Source organism: Myotis nattereri (assembly GCF_964212035.1).
Source record: "Myotis nattereri genome assembly, chromosome: 11".
Taxonomy (NCBI): Eukaryota; Metazoa; Chordata; class Mammalia; order Chiroptera; family Vespertilionidae; genus Myotis; species Myotis nattereri.
Window position 1 is genome coordinate 22,147,323 of NC_138086.1, and position 17,299 is coordinate 22,164,621.

A 17,299-nucleotide genomic window follows, 5' to 3' on the forward strand; every position below is an offset into this window, starting at 1 on the left:
CCACTTCTTAAGGTTTCCCCTTCAATATCCTTTCCTCACTAGTCCTAGGCCAGGGGTCCTCAAACTTTTTAAACCGGGGGTCAGTTCACTGTCCCTTAGACCATTAGAGGGCCGGACTATAGTTTAAAAAAAAACTATGAACAAATTCCTATGCACACTGCACGTATCTTATTATGAAGCAAAAAAAAAACAAAACAAAATGGGAACAAATACAATATTTGTATTTGCATGTGGCCCGCGGGCCGTAGTTGAGGACCCCTATTCCAGGCCCACCCACTGGAAGCAGATCTATTATTCTATTTTCCAAGGCCTTATTTGTTTTCTCTGTAGCAATGATAATAATTAATGGGTGCCTTTGTCTCTGTGCTATTGTTTGTCTCCACCACTGATTTGCGACTCTAGGAGAGCAGGGACCATGTCTGGGCTCTTCATCCTCACTCAGGGCCTCACTCAGGCACATAGTAGAACTAAATATTTGCTGAAGGATTGTTGCTCCTCCTCTTCCTCGTACAAATGAGGACTAGAGTTAGCATTATGTGACAGAAAGCCGCTTCACGGTGGGTTAGCCAGACCAGGGGCTTCTTTCTATCACAGAACAAGAAGTCATCCGAAGTGGGCCGTTCCCTCTAGTTCAGCGGCGCCTTCATGCACTGGCGACCGGATGCCTGTGGCCTGATCTGTGTTGCCACTCTGCTGTCATTCTGACCCCTAGACTACCTCCATCATATAACTGAAGTCCAGGCAGGAGAGGTGAGGGGCAAAAAATGTGAGCCAGCTATGGATTTAAACTCACATCTTATTGGCTGGGACTGTGTCAGGTGGCCACGCCCAGGTGTAAGGGCATCTTGCTCCCCAAATGAAACTTGGGGTTCTGCTGGTCAGGAGGAAGGGGAGAATGGGTATGGGGAAGGCAGCCGGCAGAGTCTGCCGCAGATGCTCTGAAGGGGCCTCCAAATCAGTTTCTTTCTCGTTTATCAAGTGACTGACTTAATTATAAGCTGTGGAACTCGCCAGATCACCGGTTCTCAACCTGTGGGTCGCGACCCCTTTGGCGGTCAACGACCCTTTCACAGGGGTCGCCTAAGACCATCCTGCATAGCAGATATTTACATTACGATTCATAACAGTAGCAACATTACAGTTATGAAGTAGCAACGAAAATAATGTTATGGTTGGGTCACAACGTGAGGAACTGTATTTAAAGGGCCAGAAGGTTGAGAACCACTGCTCCAGATGAAAGGCTCCTTTAAATGCTGCTAGTCCAGCGCCCTTGTTTTGTAGTTATAAAAACAGGGAGCCTCTGGATCATCCAACTTACTCAAGGTCCCACACGCACCCCGGCAGGGTCTCCCTCCCAGGACGGGGCCCCTGCAGCAAACCCAGGGAGGCGAGGGCTGGCGGTCAAGTTGATCAAATGAAAGCTCAAGACCTAGACACGTAAGTTTTAGAGATATTACAGAATGATCTCTTTTTCATAAAACCTTAACTTTCAAAAAAATTTATTTCCTACGTATAGAATGCTAAACAAGGTTCAGTTCTCTACATCCAGCTTCGTGGTTTTTTTCCCTCCCAACAAACTGCTCCTTTCAGGTATGTTTTTTCATCCTTTTCACCAGTAGAATTTATGAGCATTTATTTAAAGGAAAAAAACACTGGAAAAACTGAAGCGAGAAAGAGCGATTGTACATATGGAAAGCCATAAAGAACCACAGTGAATGTGCTGCGGTTACTGCTTTCTTACAAAAACAAACCAGGCGGCGGTTTGGAATGTGAAAGAGTCCTGTGTGCGGGCAGGCGGGGGCCGGGTCGGGGCCGTGGCCGGGCTCCAGGAGGCCCGTGAGGGGCACCCGGCCTCTTCTGTCTCCCCTCTGACAGCCCCAGACAAAGCCAGAGAGAAAATGACTTTACCAAAAAATTTTTAATTTAAAAAGGCTTCTTTATTTAAAAAAATCTGTAGAAACCTAAGAAGGCCCAGGCAGCCATTTAGTGCGAGCTGAGAGAGAATCCCCGCCACGGGCCTGTCAGTGCTCCCCAGACTGGGAGGCCACACCACAACGAGCGTGCATGTGTGCGTGTGAGCGTGTGAGTGAGCGTGTGTGCGCGTGCATGTGTGTGAGAGCGTGTGTGTGAGTGTGAGCGTGTGCGTGCGTGTGCATGTGTGTGAGTGTGTGTGAGCATGTGCGCACGTGTATGTGGGTGGGCGTGTGTGTGCGTGTGTGAGCATGTGAGCATGTGTGTGAGCGTGTGCATGTGTGTTAGTGTGTGAGCATGTGTGTGCGTGTGTGCATGTGTGTGAGCATGTGTGTGTGAGCATGTGTGTGAGCGTGTGCATGTGTGTTAGTGTGTGAGCATGTGTGTGCGTGTGTGCATGTGTGTGAGCGTGTGTACGTGTGTGTGTGTGTGAGCGTGTGTGTGTGCACGCACGTGTGTGCGAGAGTGTGTGTGTAAATAATTGTCTTCGGGGAGGGGGTGGTGTCCCGAAGGGCAACCTTTGGAGGTTCTCCTTCCCTGAGTACCTGGGACAATCCTTGGGAACAAGGACATGTTTGCAAATCCATTTTTTGGCTTGTTTGGCCTCCCTCCTTCCCCCTGCCACCCTGAGGTCTGGAGTTGGCCTCCTGCTCTCCCCTACCCAGCTTCGCTAAGCTCTGTGGCTCTCCGTCCCCACTCCTGCCTCTCAGTTCACCTCCCCCAACTCCCCAAAGCATAGCTGAGACCACAGGGTAACATTTCACAAAATTCTACTTGGAATACAGAAGGGAAAGGCAGTGCAGAAAATAAAACCCTTCTCCCGGACGCTGGCGTCGGAGTTGGTCCCTGTCCTTTTGTGACGCCCTCCCTACAGTGCTCGCTCCCCTCGACCCTCCGCCTGCTCCCCCATCCCAGGGGCAGCCCATTCTGCCCCCCAAGTCCAGGAACAGCCCTCCCCACTCTCTCTCTCAGGCAAAGTAAGAAGCGAACCTCCCCTCCCCCGTAACCCCTTTTCCCCGGTGGCCACTCCTGCTTAGGTCCTCTTTCCAGATCTCTGTTCTGGGATGTGGGCTGCGACTTGACGTTCCCCTGGAGCACTTCTCTCTTCAGGTGACTCTTCCTCCAGAGCCTTCGGGTCCCTTCTGGAGACAAGCACCGCTGGCCACCTTAAATCGACGGTTCTGCAGCTTCAAAGAAAACAAGCAACAGGCTCTGGGCGCTCAGCTATGAAAGCAAAACTCAGAGGACCCTGCCAGAGCCTCCTCCTTCCAGCCTGCCAGGCAGCCCCAGCCCCAGCCCCCCACTGAGCCTCAGCAGGACGGGGCCCCTCCTGACCGACACTGCCCTGGGAGCACTGACCTTGCAAGTTGGCCATAGGGCCCCTGTGGCCCTATGCCAGCTCCACACAAACCGGGAAAGCCTCTCTGCCCCGCCCCGAGGGTCACCGCAGCTGCGACCAGAAATACAAACGCCCTAGAACCAAAGGGCCACCGCTGGAAGGGACCATGGAGATCACGGTGCCCAACTCCTCGTTTCATAACCGAGGAAACGGAGGCCCGGGGTGTGCAGGACCCCGCCCGAGATCACAGCCTGGCTTTGTGGCAATCTGCTTTAGAAGGCTGCCATCCTCCCTTCCTCTTCCGAAGCTGGAGAGTGTCTTGTGTTGCTGTGCATCTTCCCAGTCACATGGGACAGAAAACCAACTTGAAAATGCTTGAGAAAGAAAGGAATTTGCTGGCTCATTCCTAGAGCTGGGGCGGGTATGGCGGGGTCCGTTCCTAGTCATATGGCCTCAGCGTAGGGAAATGGAGGTGCCGTTACCCGAAGGAGGAGGATACCATAGGGCGAGAGTGGGGTGTCTGTTACAGTCCACCTCTTGGCTGCTCTAAATTCTCATCGACTTAAATTCCCAGACACACAACTGCGCCACACACAACGTTAAACACACTGGCCAACGGAAGACAGCGGAAGTCTCCTGCTTTACTGGGTCCAGCCATTCTGACTGCGCCCATCTGTGCTCTCTGCGAGGATCTCCCTGGCCCACTGGCCCCTTTGCTCCCTCATCTAGACACGGGGGGACTGGTTCTTCTGCCTCTTTAACAGCCTATTCTCTAGGTTTTGGTTTGAGGGTCTCTGAGCAGCGTCTTAGAGCCTCTGTTTACCACGCCTGGGCATTCTCTGGCCACAGGGCTGTCATGGGTACTTGTCCAGTTTGTGCACGGACAAAGGCATTCTGCTGGGAGGCTGAGGGACTGTGTCTGCCCAGAGGGGAGGGGGCCTTTTCCTATGTCACATAAAGGTTCCCTAGACTGAAAATTGTATTGTCTCCCGACAGTACAAGCACTTAAAGGTTTACTAAGTACAGCATTTGGAATGCTTTTCATTTTAATTGATTAACTAATGAATTTGTTTAATCCTCACCCAAAGATATTTTTCCACTGATTTTTAAGGAGAGAGAGGGCAAGACAGAGAGAAGCACTGGACACACCAATTGCTGGCCTCCTGCATGAGCCCCCACCAGGGCCTGGGCCGGGGAGGACCCCGCAACCAAGGTACCTGCCCTTGACCGAATTGAACCCGGGACCTTTTAGTCCGCAGGCTGACACTGTATCCACTGAGCCAAACCAGCTAGGGCAGGAGTGTTTTTCACAAAAACAACAGAAACCCCAATTAGTAACAAGGACAATACGCAGAGAAACGTGTGTCTTTTTCAAGAGTGAGGAAGTGTTTTCTAGAAACTTCTTTGCTGACCTCCCCCCCACATCTCATTGGCAAAACTAGGTCACATGCCCATCCCTAAACCAGTCACTTGACTGCTCTTCGACTTAGTCCCGGAGCTGGGAAGGGGGTGACTTCCCTGAGGGGTGATGGCTGCACACAATCCGGGTTTGTTCGGCCAGGAAGAAGGGAGGGACACCGTGAACACCAGTCCGTGGGCCTCCATCGGGCCTCCGTCTATTTGCATTCAGGCACTTGCCTGGCCACCTGTCCTTGAGCCTAGATGCCAGCCTGGTGGTTTCTTTCTCATGCTCAGAGGGCTTGGTTCTCTGCCTATTCCCCCAGCTTCCAGCCCCGTGGCCTTCCTCTCCGCCTTGCTTTGGACCCATGCGAGACCAGCCCGCGGAATGGGAAGGCAGAGCTGAGGCCCTCTGCCCCACGTCCCATTCTAGCAAACGTCTTTACCAAGAGGCACTTTTCAGCTTCCTGAGGTGCTTGGCAAAGACGTGGGGAATTAGGCTAGTCTCCACCTGGGACCCCATTCCTCAGCTTCCGGCCAGTGAGGGCCCTTATTTGTTTACAGCATTGAGTTAGTCTTTCCCAACTTTGCAAGAAAATAGATCCTATGACTCTTGGACACCTTAGATGGCTGGCTGGAGGCTGCAGGAGGCCCTCTCCGGAGGCTGCGCCCTTTCCCACCCCTCCTCCCTTTTCCCATGGGCTTGTCTTTTCTGGAATTCACAGAAGGCCTCAGCATTAGCCAACACCCCACACATGTGTAGTGTACATAAAACAGAGTCAAAATTATAGGACAGCGTTAGATTTAGACATAGAAAAAAATACATATATATTTTTTAAATAATGCAGACCAAGGAAGGCCTCCACAAGCCTTCTTTTTTGGAGGGGGCAGATTGGAGAGTCTGAGAAGACCGCAGGGCACTGAAATGAGACTGTGAGGACCAGGTGAGACGGGTCCTCATCTGAGCACATTTAGAGTCTGGCTGGGGGGATAGAAATAACACTCCAGCTACAAGGAAGGAGGAGTAAGTGTGAGTTCGTGTGATAAGCATCCCTTCTCTTCCCGGCCTGGCAAAATCCTGTCATGAAGACGCAGATGAGATGTCCCCTTCTTGGTAAAGTCTTCCCTGGACCCTCCTGCGTGGACCCATAGTGCCGAGTCCATAGCCCCCCTGGTGCTTTTCAGGCCACACCCCGGAGAACCCCCTGCTCAGGTCTCCCGCAGCGAGGGGAGCATCTCCGGAAGTCTCCTGCGTGTCTAATTCTGTTTTGGCGACAGCTTCTTGTAAGACCTGTCGGAGAACCAGCATGTTAGTTGGTCACTTTCCCACCAGACCGAGAGCTCTGAGGTCGGGGACCAGTCAGCAGGGGACATAGCTGAGAGGAGGGCACTCTTCCCACGGCTGTTCCCAGCTGGCGACAGCAAAGCGGGCACTAGGGCCAGCCTTCCTGAGGAATGCAGGACTCGCCCGAAGACCATGTTGGCTCACAGATGGCACAACAGCCTGGCTGTCATGGTCTCAGCACTGTGCTGCCGTCTGAGCTCCTCCTGCCCACCCCTCCGTCCTTCCCCCTCCATCCTTTCCCCTCCCTCCTTCCCCCTCCGCCCCCAGGTGTCAGCCCCCACATCTGGTGAAGGTGCTCCTGCCTTCTGATCCCTCCTCGTTATCCTTCCTGGGCATTTCTCCCCATGACTCCCTGGCACGTCTAGTCTAGTCTTGATGGCAGCTTCTTGGAGGACCTGAGAGTTGGTTATTCCTGTCTTCCCTGCTGGGCCCTGAGCTCCCTGAGATCGGGGACCAGGGGTCTTGGGCATCATCTCACAGTGGAGCACAGTGCCTGGCCCAGAAGGATGACGGCACAAAGGGATGCGACTTCAGAGAAGGGGCAGATGAGTGCTGGAGGAAGAAGCCAGAGGAAGCTTCAGGGAGGAAGTGAGCCTTGCCTGGGCCTGGAGGCTGTAGAGTGGAAAACAACAGTCTTCATGGAGGCGCAGGACCTGGGGGTGGGGTGGGGGTGGGGGGTTAGTATTTCATCGTCTGGGTTCAGGAGGAGGCCGTGGGCTACTAGAATGGGTCACTCTGCCTGGACACAGGAGGGTTGGCAGGTAGGGGTGGGGCAGAGAGGCAGAGGGAGCACATGGAAACCAGGAAGGGCAACTGAGGCTGTCGTCAGCACCCACGTTGGAGGCTCTGAGATAGAGCCGGGCCCCCAGATGGTGCCGGGAGCTGCTGGGGCCCCTGTGGATCCGGGCGGATTTTCCGTAGATGTCTCCACGATGAGATCAGAGTCCAGAGCCAGAGCCAATTCCCCTTTGTGAGTTCCAGGGCCCTCTGGGCACTGGGCAGTCCCAACCGCCTGGCCCTGGCTCCCAGCACCACACCGTCTGCTCAAATGACATCTGTTTACAGTTCCCATCCAGGGCAGTCCTGCTCCCAGAGCCCTGTGGTGGGGGTGGTGGAGGAGACGCTGGCAGGAATTGGGCTTCTGCCCCAGCTGAGGCCCGACTCCCGCAGGGCCCCAAGGCTGATAGGAGTGGGGCTGGGAAGTGCCCTACAAGGGGCTGTACCCCAGAGGGGGTGTGCCCTGCACAGGGGAGGCGGAGCCCTGGACAAAGCCAACGTGGTGAGGAGCAGCAGGTACAGCAACTGGGTGGGGTACGGGGTCCCGCCTGCTCTGTCACAAGAACAAACTAGCTGGTCTCAGGGAGCGCTTCACAAGAGGCCCCAGCTGGTGTGGCTCCTCCAAAGTCCTGGCTCCTTCTCCGCTGCCCAGGACAACTGTGGGTGCCTGGCTTGTGGGTGCAGCACCGTGGGCTGTGGGCGAGCAGGGTCCCAGCTGGGGGGCCTTAAGCCCCAGTGACCTTCAGGCCCTTCATGGCCAAGGGATTGAGCCCCACCTTATCTCTCCAGCTGCCCTGTTCCCTGCCACTTTATCAGGAAGGGTGAGAAGGTATCAGAGCTCGGAACTCCCACCGCTCCCTCCCCGTGGGACAGCACCCAGGTGCAGGGGGAGGCCAGCTCTCGGGCACAGGCAGGAAACCTCTGTCCTGGGAGAGTTTAAAAGGCCCCCAGATCCTCTCTTCTCAGTTGACCTTCCCAACTGGCTTCAACATGCAGGGGCTGCTGATTTTCAGTCTCCTGCTGGGGGCTGTCCTTGGCAAAGAGGACTTCGTGGGGTAAGAGCGGAGGTAGGGAGGGCTCAGCCTCCAGCCACCGTCTGGAGGAGATGGACAGACAGACACACTCTGGGAGGCAGGCTGACCAGGGACCAGGGCTGAGAAGGGACCAGGGCCGCCCCCTGAGCCCTGGATACCTGAGCTCTGAGGAGGAATTTCCCGGAGAAGAGGCAGGAGGGGGCTTGGCTGGCTTTGGAGAGAGACACAGAGTCTGCACTGGGACTGGGGACATCAGCAGTGTCCGGAAGGTTCGCAGGAGCCCAGACCATCTATTGCTGAGACCCCTTGTGCTTCGCCCTGCTCAGCCCAGAGGGCTGAGGCCCAGCCTGGTTTCTAGGCCGCCTGCTGCCCTCCTCCCACCGGCGAGTGTGCATGGCCAGGAGGGGCTCTCGGACCCTCAGTCTCCCCTTCTCCTCTGCCCAGGCACCAGGTGCTCCGAATCTCTGTGGCTGATGAAGCCCAGGTCCAGAAGGTGACGGAGCTGGAGGACCTGGAGCACCTGCAGGTCAGAGGACAGAGGAGCCTTCCCTGAGGCCCAGGGTGCCTCTCAGGCCACCTGGGCCCACCCTCGGCCCCCACGACCCCTGGAGCCTGGGCTCTCGCCCCCAAGCCTTCTAGAAAGGAGCCATGGGACTGATCCCTGTTAGGAAGTGATTAAACCTCCTGCATCTTGGTGCCTTTGAGCACCTGAGCAAAGGGGGGATCCCCGTTCTAGTCCTCCCCCCCCCCCTTGCTGTCTCCATGTCCTCACCTGACTCTGCTTCCTGGGCCATTTCTCTGATCGTACTGGACTTTGTCCTGTGTCCAGGGGTTCCCTTCGTCCTCTGTCCCTGACAGCCCCAATTGTATGGGAAATTCTGCCACCAAACCCTTTCCCAGGCTGGCCCCTCCCCAGCCCGCTGTGACAGTGCCGGCTCTTGTCCTTCCCAGCTGGACTTCTGGCGGGGCCCTGCCCAGCCTGGCTCCCCCATCGATGTCCGAGTGCCCTTCCCCAGCCTCCAGGCTGTCAAAGTCTTCCTGGAGGCCCATGGCATCGAGTACACGATCATGATCGAGGACGTGCAGTCGCTGCTGGACGAGGAGGAGGAGCAGATGTTCGCCTTCCAGGCCCGGGCCGCCTCCACCGACACCTTTAACTATGCCACCTACCACACCCTGGATGAGGTGAGGGACCTCTGGGCCACGCCCACAGGCACCAAGCTCTTGGTCAGGCTGGCAGAGCCTGGGTGTGTGTGGCACCTGCCCTGTCTCCATGTGGCCTGGTGGTCTGGGCCGTGGCCCTTCCACACTGCAGGGCTCACTGGAACGTTAAGGGAGGCATCCCTGTGCCTGGAAGCCATTAAAGCCGGCCTTCCCTCCTGTCCCTTCTCAGATCTATGGCTTCATGGACATGCTGGTGGCTGAGCACCCACAGCTTGTCAGCAAGCTCCAGATCGGCAAAACCTATGAAGGCCGTCCCATCTACGTGCTGAAGGTAATGAGCTCCTGCAGGTGGTGTACACGGCACATATGCAAGAATGGGCACCCACATCCGTGTGTAGGGGGAGCCTGTGGTCACGGGGAACACCGTGTTCACTGACTCCCTGTGCCAACAGTGGGAAGGTCTGGAGATCCATGCTGGCCTAGGTGTGCGCGCATCTGTATGCACAATCTTAACGTTTAAGTGACCTAAGCGTTTCCAATCAAGTCTCACATTGTGGGAAGTAGCCTGGAGTTGGGGTGACCCAGACCAATGTTTTGTGACCTCCAATGGCGAGGAGCAGGGTGGGGCCTGGAAGCTTGGGCTGAGGGCAGGAGGCCAAGTTCTGTGCGGGTCTCTGTCCAGGCCGCGCCCCTATGCCCCACCTGAGTGGTAGCCCCACAAACAGAGTCTCCACCTGTGATACCCAGAGAGCAGCTGGCCTCTGACCCCGGGGCGAGACCAGGCCCCAGCCCGACCACCTCTCTGCTCTTCTCGTTTAGTTCAGCACTGGGGGAAACAACCGCCCCGCCATCTGGATCGACACCGGCATCCACTCCCGGGAGTGGGTCACTCAGGCCAGCGGCATCTGGTTTGCAAAGAAGGTGAGCCCGGGGAGCTGTGTGTGTGTGGGGGGGGGGGGGGGAGGGGGGGCCTCTGGCCCCGTGGAGCACTGGTGCCCCAGGCCCATAGAATACTGGCCTCCTCTTCCCACCCAGGTACCGTGACTGCAGAGGCGGGGCGGGCAGGTGTCTACTGTCTAGCATGGCAGACGCCTGACCCGGCCCCCTCACCTCTCTGCCTTCCAACCCTCACAGATCACACAGGACTATGGCCAAAACCCGGCCTTCACCGCCATTCTTGACAAGATGGACATCTTCCTAGAGATTGTCACCAACCCTGATGGCTTTGCCTTCACCCACAGCAAGGTATATGCCTTCTCCTGTTCTTGGGGAAAGCAGGGTGGGCCTCTGCCTCCTGAGACCAGGTTACTCACCCCTATTCTCAACCTCCAGGAGTCAAGGGAAGGGCAAACAGACCTGCCCCCAGACCAGGGTTCTCAACCTCGGCGTTCTTGGCATCTTGGTCGTGCCGAGTGTTTAGCACATCCTGACGAGTACTCATGAGATGCCAGTAGCAGCGCCCTAGCTGAGATCACCAAAAACGTCTTCAAACATTGCCAAATGTCCAGTTGTGGGGGGACAAAATTGTCCCCAGTGGAGACCCACTGCCTCAGACCTTACTTCCTGGTTTTATTTCATTGTTATGGCAGGTACAGCATGCTACCAATCAGATGTGAATGGGGTGGGCACCTCAGGCCTTTTCACTTCCCACCAGAAGAAACTTCTGGCCACATGTCACCCACTGTCTCCTCCTCCATCCTCCTTCAGCCAAGAGCCCCCTCTGCTAGTATACATCTTCCTCCCGACAGCCAGTCGAGAGTGGTTTCCGGCCCCAGGCCTTGTCCACACCCAAGCTCCGGGTCAGGGTGCTTTGAGTTGCACCCTGTGAGCGCCGGGGATGGTAACAGATTAGTGTCTGATTCCTTCCTCAGAACCGCCTGTGGCGCAAGACTCGATCCATCACGGCAGGCTCCTCCTGTGTTGGGGTGGACCCCAACCGGAACTGGGACGCTGGCTTTGGGAGTAAGGCCCAGGGTGATCTGGGAGCAGGGATGGGGCAACTGGGAATGCCTTCTTACACTGCTGTCCTGTTGCCCCCGTCCCTGTCCTGCCCCAGCAGCAAGGGCTTGGTGGGGTGGGGGGGGGGACTGTCAGCCCCTCTTTGAGGCTGTGAGGGAGGTGGCATTCTGAGGCTTGCTTGTCCCTTGTCTGTAACGAGAAAGTTCTTCCCAATGGAACTGAGATCTGAAGCCTCCCTAGGGGTCTGCAGGCCGCCCCTTCATGCAGAAGTGGGTCTGGCTTGAGAGCCCTTCTCCCGTCCTGGGCGGGTCCATCATCTCTGCCCACGGCCTGGAGAGGTGGGCCCCCAGATTATAAAAGGCCTCTGGCCTTTCCTTCATCGGAGGGTGGGGGTGAGCCCTCCTACATCCACCTCACCCCGTACCCCATGCAGGGACACTTGGCTTCGCTGTAAGGAATGCCAACTACCCCCTCTCTCCTCCTCAGAGGCTGGAGCCAGCAGCAACCCCTGCTCTGAGACTTACCACGGCAAGTTTGCCAATTCCGAAACGGAGGTCAAGTCCATCGTGGACTTTGTGAAGAGCCATGGGAACATCAAGGCTTTCATCTCCATCCACAGCTACTCCCAGCTCCTCCTCTATCCCTATGGCTACACAACAGACCCCGCCCAGGACCAGGCTGAGCTGGTACGCGCTCACCCCGCTTGCCCTTCGATCCCAAAGGCAGCTCTGGGCAGCAGGCCTAGGGCTTCCTCCATCAGATCTGCTTAAGGCGCGAGGGCCTACACCTGCCTGACACCCTGTTCCCCCCGGGCCCCTGACGGGGGAGACTGGCAAGACAGACCAGCCTTACTTTCAGTCTGGGAAACGGAGGCATCGAGTGGTTGAGTCACTTCTGTCACGTGGCAGGCTGAGAGGAGGGGCTCGACTTGGAGCTTGAATCTCAAGTTCAGGCTGGGAGCTACAGTGTGACCAAAGGGCGGGAAAGTGCCAGGCAGACATCCTGCAGGGTCAGAGGGTCCCAGCTCCAGAGCCGCCCTGCAGGTCCTAGCAGGCCCTGTGTTCTCTGCTCGGGACCTGCTTCTGCGGGGTGCGTGTTCCCGGGTCACCCTGCCACCCCTGGCTGCCCTGGCCCTGCTGTTCTGGGGGCTTGGTGTTGCTGGCCATGATGGGTTTTGTTTGGCATTTTCTCCAGGATGAGCTGGCCAAGTCTGCTGTGACGGCCCTGGCCTCCCTGTATGGGACCAAGTTCAAGTATGGCAGCATCATCAAAGCAATTTGTAAGTGGGTGCATGGTCTCTGTGTGTGACCCCGGGCGGGGGTGGGGCGAGCTCAGTTGGCCAAGGGTGCCCAGATCTGGGGACATGGGCAGGGAGAATGGCTCCTGACCCCGCCTGATAACTGCGGGCTCCGTGGGCAGTGCTGCCCTTTCTCTGCCTTCTTCGACACCTTCAAACAAACATGTCGGTTCCTCTGAGAACTCTTGTCCCCTTGTCTTGGGGTTAAGTCTGGCTTCGTGGAGAGTGAAGGTGGAGAGTTCTGCTGGCAGTCGTAGATCACCCAGAGATTCAACTTAAAAAATATCCCCTGCAATGTCCTTCAATTAGAGAATACATCTACTCTTTCCCCACTTGCTTATACAGTGACCGTGGTAGGAACACTGCTACCCAACAAATATTTGAGCACTTACTGTGCACTAGGCCTTGTTTTACCTGCTTGGGAATAAAGTAAGCATAGATTTAAAAACAAAACGAAGCCTTACATTCTAGCCAGGGAGACTGACAATGACCAAGAGTAAATGGTACAGTATGTTAGGGAGTAAAAGGAAAACTAGAACAGGTTGAGGGGACCTGGGAACCTGGGGGTAGGAGTGGGCGGGTGAGTTGAAGGGAAGGCCTCCATGAGAGAGTGAAATTTGGACAAGTGTTGAAGGAAATAAGGGAGGAAGCCCAGAGGCTATCTATCTGGGGAAGAGCTTCCAGACAGAGGAAACTTCTAGAACAAAAGCCCTACCTTGTGGTTTGGCCCCGTGTTGTAGGAGTAGCAGGGATAGCACAGAGACCCTGGTGGCTGCAGCCGAGTGAGAACACAGAATTGTGGAGGCAGGTGGGGTGCAGGCAGATCTGTGGGGCCCAGAGGGAACGCACCGGGTTAACCAGCTGACCGGAGGCAGGAGCACTGAAAAGCAGGCACAGGGACAGAGGTGGGGGGCGTGCAGGTCTCACATACGTCCCGCCCTCGGGCCCAGGGTTTGGTGGGTCACAACCTTCCCCAGGGCTGGCCTTGCTTTTGGGCTCCAGGCCTTCTTTGGCAACTGTCTCAACACCAGGTCTAAGGGTTTTGCTTTATTCAAGGCTGTCAGGTTAAATTCAGATACGCAGCCGCCCCCCTCCTCCCTGCCCAATTTGAAAGCAGCTTCCTAAGGGCTTGGTAACTGCAAATCTGGGCCAAGTCTCTCCTGAAAAGACAGACAAGAAAGTTTTGCTTTGACTCTGGCCCTTGCACTTTCCCCCTGCAGACCACGGGCCCAGGGTGCAAATCCTGGCGACCCAAGTGGTTAGCTGGAGTAGTTGGAGGCCTGACCAAAACGGCTCCTGGGGGACAGAGCGGTTCTCAGTGGCGCTTTTGCGATCGTGGGAACTTTCCCGCATCCTCAGGGAGAGGAGAAGCCTTGCCGGCCCCCCTCGGTGGGCCTCTTGGGCTGAGAACCTTCTGGGGAGTTACTAGGGAGGAAGCCAGGCTGCTGGGTCAACAGCAGGCACCGAGTAGATGGTGACCCCATCAGCGCCGCAGGGGCTCCGGGCTTTGGACCGTCAGCCTGGCCCTTGCAGTATTTCCAGGTGACTGACCTTCGCTCTCCCGCTTCTGTTGCTGCCCAGACCGAGCCAGTGGAGGCACCATTGACTGGACCTACAACCAGGGCATCAAGTACTCCTACACCTTCGAGCTCCGCGACACCGGGCGCTACGGCTTCCTGCTGCCCGCCTCCCAGATCGTCCCCACGGCCCAGGAGACGTGGCTGGCGCTCCAGACCATCATGGACCACACCCTGAAGCACCCCTACTGAACTGGCCCTTCGCTCCCTCCCCTTTAGCCTCTCCGGCAACCGAATAAAGTTCGAGTGTGCATGGAACAGACTCTTGGGATGTGCATATGGGAACACATGTGGCGCGCCTGCTCTTTCAAGCTGGGGCAGGAGTGATTTAGTTCCTGCAGGCCTCGCTGCACATGTGTGGGTGGTTGGACTAGATGACCCCGAAATCCCCCCCGCATTCCAAGGTCCTGTGAGTTTGTATCCAAGTGGCATCTGTTTTAATTAGACCACCCCGAGCTCAGCTCGTCAGTGGGGTGATTTGTTCATACCTTAGTAGCAAGCTGCAGTCACAGCTGCTAACCAAATGCCTGGCACCCTGCTGTGGCGAGGAATTCCGCTCGCACAATAGTCTAGCTGGTTGGACCCATTCATCTACAACAGCAATAACTTCTAGTATGAAAGAGAATGATCGGGTGGCCACTGCTGCCCCAAATAGATGTTGCAGCCAGGCAAAGCAAATTTCTGTAAAGCAAATATGGTCTCCCACTCCTGAATGAAATTGGGAGGGAGCAATTAGCTTAAACGGAATCATTTTCTGAAGATGAAGAACACCAATCCCAGGACATTTTAAAAAAAATATTTTTGTATTGATTTCAGAGAGGAAGGGAGAGGGATAGAGAGATAGAAACAGCAATGATGAGAGCGTATCACTGGCCGGCTGCCTCCTGCACGCCCCACTCTGGGGATCGAGCCCTCAACCTGGGCATGTGCCCTGACCGGGAATTGAACTGTGACCTCCTGGTTTGTGGTTGATGCTCAACCACTGAGCCATGCCAGCCGGGCCCAGGACATTTTATTAATTGTGGTTTATCATGAAGACTGCCTTTAGGGACAGAAGTAGTTTCCCTTACCTTTGCACAGCCTTCCCAGGATCTTTTGGTCCATGGTCTCCACACCCTTTCCTGTCCCACCCACCACCACTCCTGAACATTCATTCACAAACGTTCTCAAACATAAGGCTCTCCTCTGCATGCCCTCCACAGAGCCTAGAACTTGCCTTCCCTCGTTTGGCTTGCTGATTCTGATGGCTGTGATAGCTCCTTAGTGGCTAGCACAACAATATATAGGGTACCGCAATCTTTTTCCAAAGCAAGAACCTACATTGTTTTCTTCAAATCTCTTACGATGTGACTGTGGAGCAGGGGGTTACTCCAACATCCCAAATGAAGCCCATGCTTTCACGTGGCCCTAGTATCTCTTCAACCAAGATGGCTTCCTACAGAAGTCACTGGGAAGTGGGTGGGATGGATTGGTAGCTCCCCACACAGTGGGGAAGGGGGTGGGGCTGGCAGCCTCTTCCTGTACCAGCTGGGTTGGGTTGTCAAAATGCTTGCAGCTCCACTGACTTAACAGCCTTGTCTTTTCCCACATAAAATGGCCTAAAGGTAAAATGCCTTTTTTTAAGGGACCCTTGGGGAATTTTCATCTTGAAGGTTGTTTTTTTTTTTTTAAATATATGTGTTTGGGTTTTTTGCTGCCAAATTAAAAAATAAAAAAGAATAAAACTGACTATACATACAATATATGTAAACTTATAGGAGGCAAGGTAAAATAGTGTTTCAGCCTTTATAGAAACATGACCTAAAGTTTTAAACACTTCCTTCAAGTTATCTTTTGGGAAACATTTTCCTTCAATCTATGAAGATAAGTTGAAACCCATTTTAATGGTTCAATTTGCACAAGTGAAAAGCTGATCTAACTTTTTGTTTAATAAAGACATAAGTGAAAAAATACTGTAAGAAAATATGTCATTTTACAAAACTGGATTACTTAGATTTCAAGGGGTCAAATTGCTTAATTTAAAACTGTGCTCCCTGCCTGGCCTGTGTGGTTCAGTGGTTGAGTGTCAGCCTATGAACCAGGAGGTCACAGTTCAATTCCCGGTCAGGGCACATGCCCAGGTTGTGTGCTTGATCCCCATTAGGGGGCACGCAGAAGGTAGCTGATCAATGATTCTCCCTCATCATTGATGTTTCTATCTCTTTCTCCCTCTCCTTTCCTCTCTGAAATAAAAAAAAAATATATTAAACACACACACACACACACACACACACACACACACACTGTGCTTCCTAATAGTAGGAAACATTTTGACATTCAATTTCCAAAACCATCAATAGTATTTGATATACAGATGTCCAATATATATTTGTGGAATGAATGTTCTCCACTTTTTCTAATGAACTCATGAATTTTATAATCTGTCTAGTATAGGCTTGCAAGTTATTTTGAATTCTCCAAGGTGTAGTTTAGAAAGTAAGGCTCTGAGCAAGTAAGAGTCAAGGAAATGGAAAAGACAAAGGATGAAGCACTAGAATGAAAATTCCATGAGGGCAGGGATTGCATTGTTCTTGTTAATACTTAATCCCTACTGGTTGGCCAAGTGCCTGGCACATAGTAGGGACTTAATAAATGCCTGTTAAATGGAGACACAGAAGTCATTAATACTTTTATATCAGGGTTCCTCAAACTACGGCCCACGGGCCACATGCGGCCCGCCGAACACATTTATCCGGCCCGCCAGGTGTTTTGCCGCCGCTGTGTGCTTAGGAATTTGTTCATAGTTTTTTTTTAAACTATCGTCCGGCCCTCCAACGGTCTGAGGGACAGTGAACTGCCCCCCCTGTTTAAAAAGTTTGAGGACCCCTGTTTTATATTTTAAATGTAGGAAGAGCATTACATTTTGTTTGCAGATACATATTTTTTAAAATCTATTGGTAAAATTTTTTATTTTATAAATAAAAGCACAAAAGCTTAAAGAAGCAATAATTTTAGAAAGTATTGTACCACCTATGAAAAAGCATTAATAACCTTGAGGGGAAAAGAGCTCTTATAAGTAAAAGCAGTTCAAAAAATAGACTAATATTTCAAAAGAAAAATAGGCAATTCCCAAAAGAAGAAACACAAAAAGCCAATAAATGTATGAAAGATACCGATCCTCTGAGAAATCTTTTGGCCAATAAAGAAAAACAAATATATTATTTTCTCCCATGATTGACAAAGAATAAAAAGACCAACAAGGGTTTGAAGAAATAAGACTGTCTTATCCTACTGGTGGGAGGATAAATTTACACTCCTTCCTGGAGGGCAAATTGGCAATGTGGGCAAAAGTTTTCAATGCATCGCCCCTTTGACCCAGAAGTCCACTTGGAAGAATTTATTTTATTAAAATATTCAGATAATTTCAAATACATGTATGTACATGGTTGCAATAATAAA

The 17,299-nt window shown here is 53.7% G+C and overlaps 1 protein-coding gene across 1 annotated transcript; it reads left to right on the forward strand.

Annotated features, from left to right (window-relative positions):
* Positions 1-7,820: 7,820 nt before the first annotated feature.
* On the forward strand, positions 7,821-14,053 carry CPA1 (carboxypeptidase A1; the record flags this gene model as incomplete). The annotated part of the gene is made up of 10 exons (XM_081101899.1): positions 7,821-7,885; positions 8,309-8,390; positions 8,816-9,049; positions 9,258-9,359; positions 9,848-9,949; positions 10,163-10,273; positions 10,900-10,990; positions 11,474-11,673; positions 12,182-12,266; positions 13,866-14,053. 10 exons carry the CDS (start codon positions 7,821-7,823, stop codon positions 14,051-14,053), a joined length of 1,260 nt encoding a protein of 419 aa, XP_080958025.1.
* Between the last annotated feature and the right edge of the window lie 3,246 nt (positions 14,054-17,299).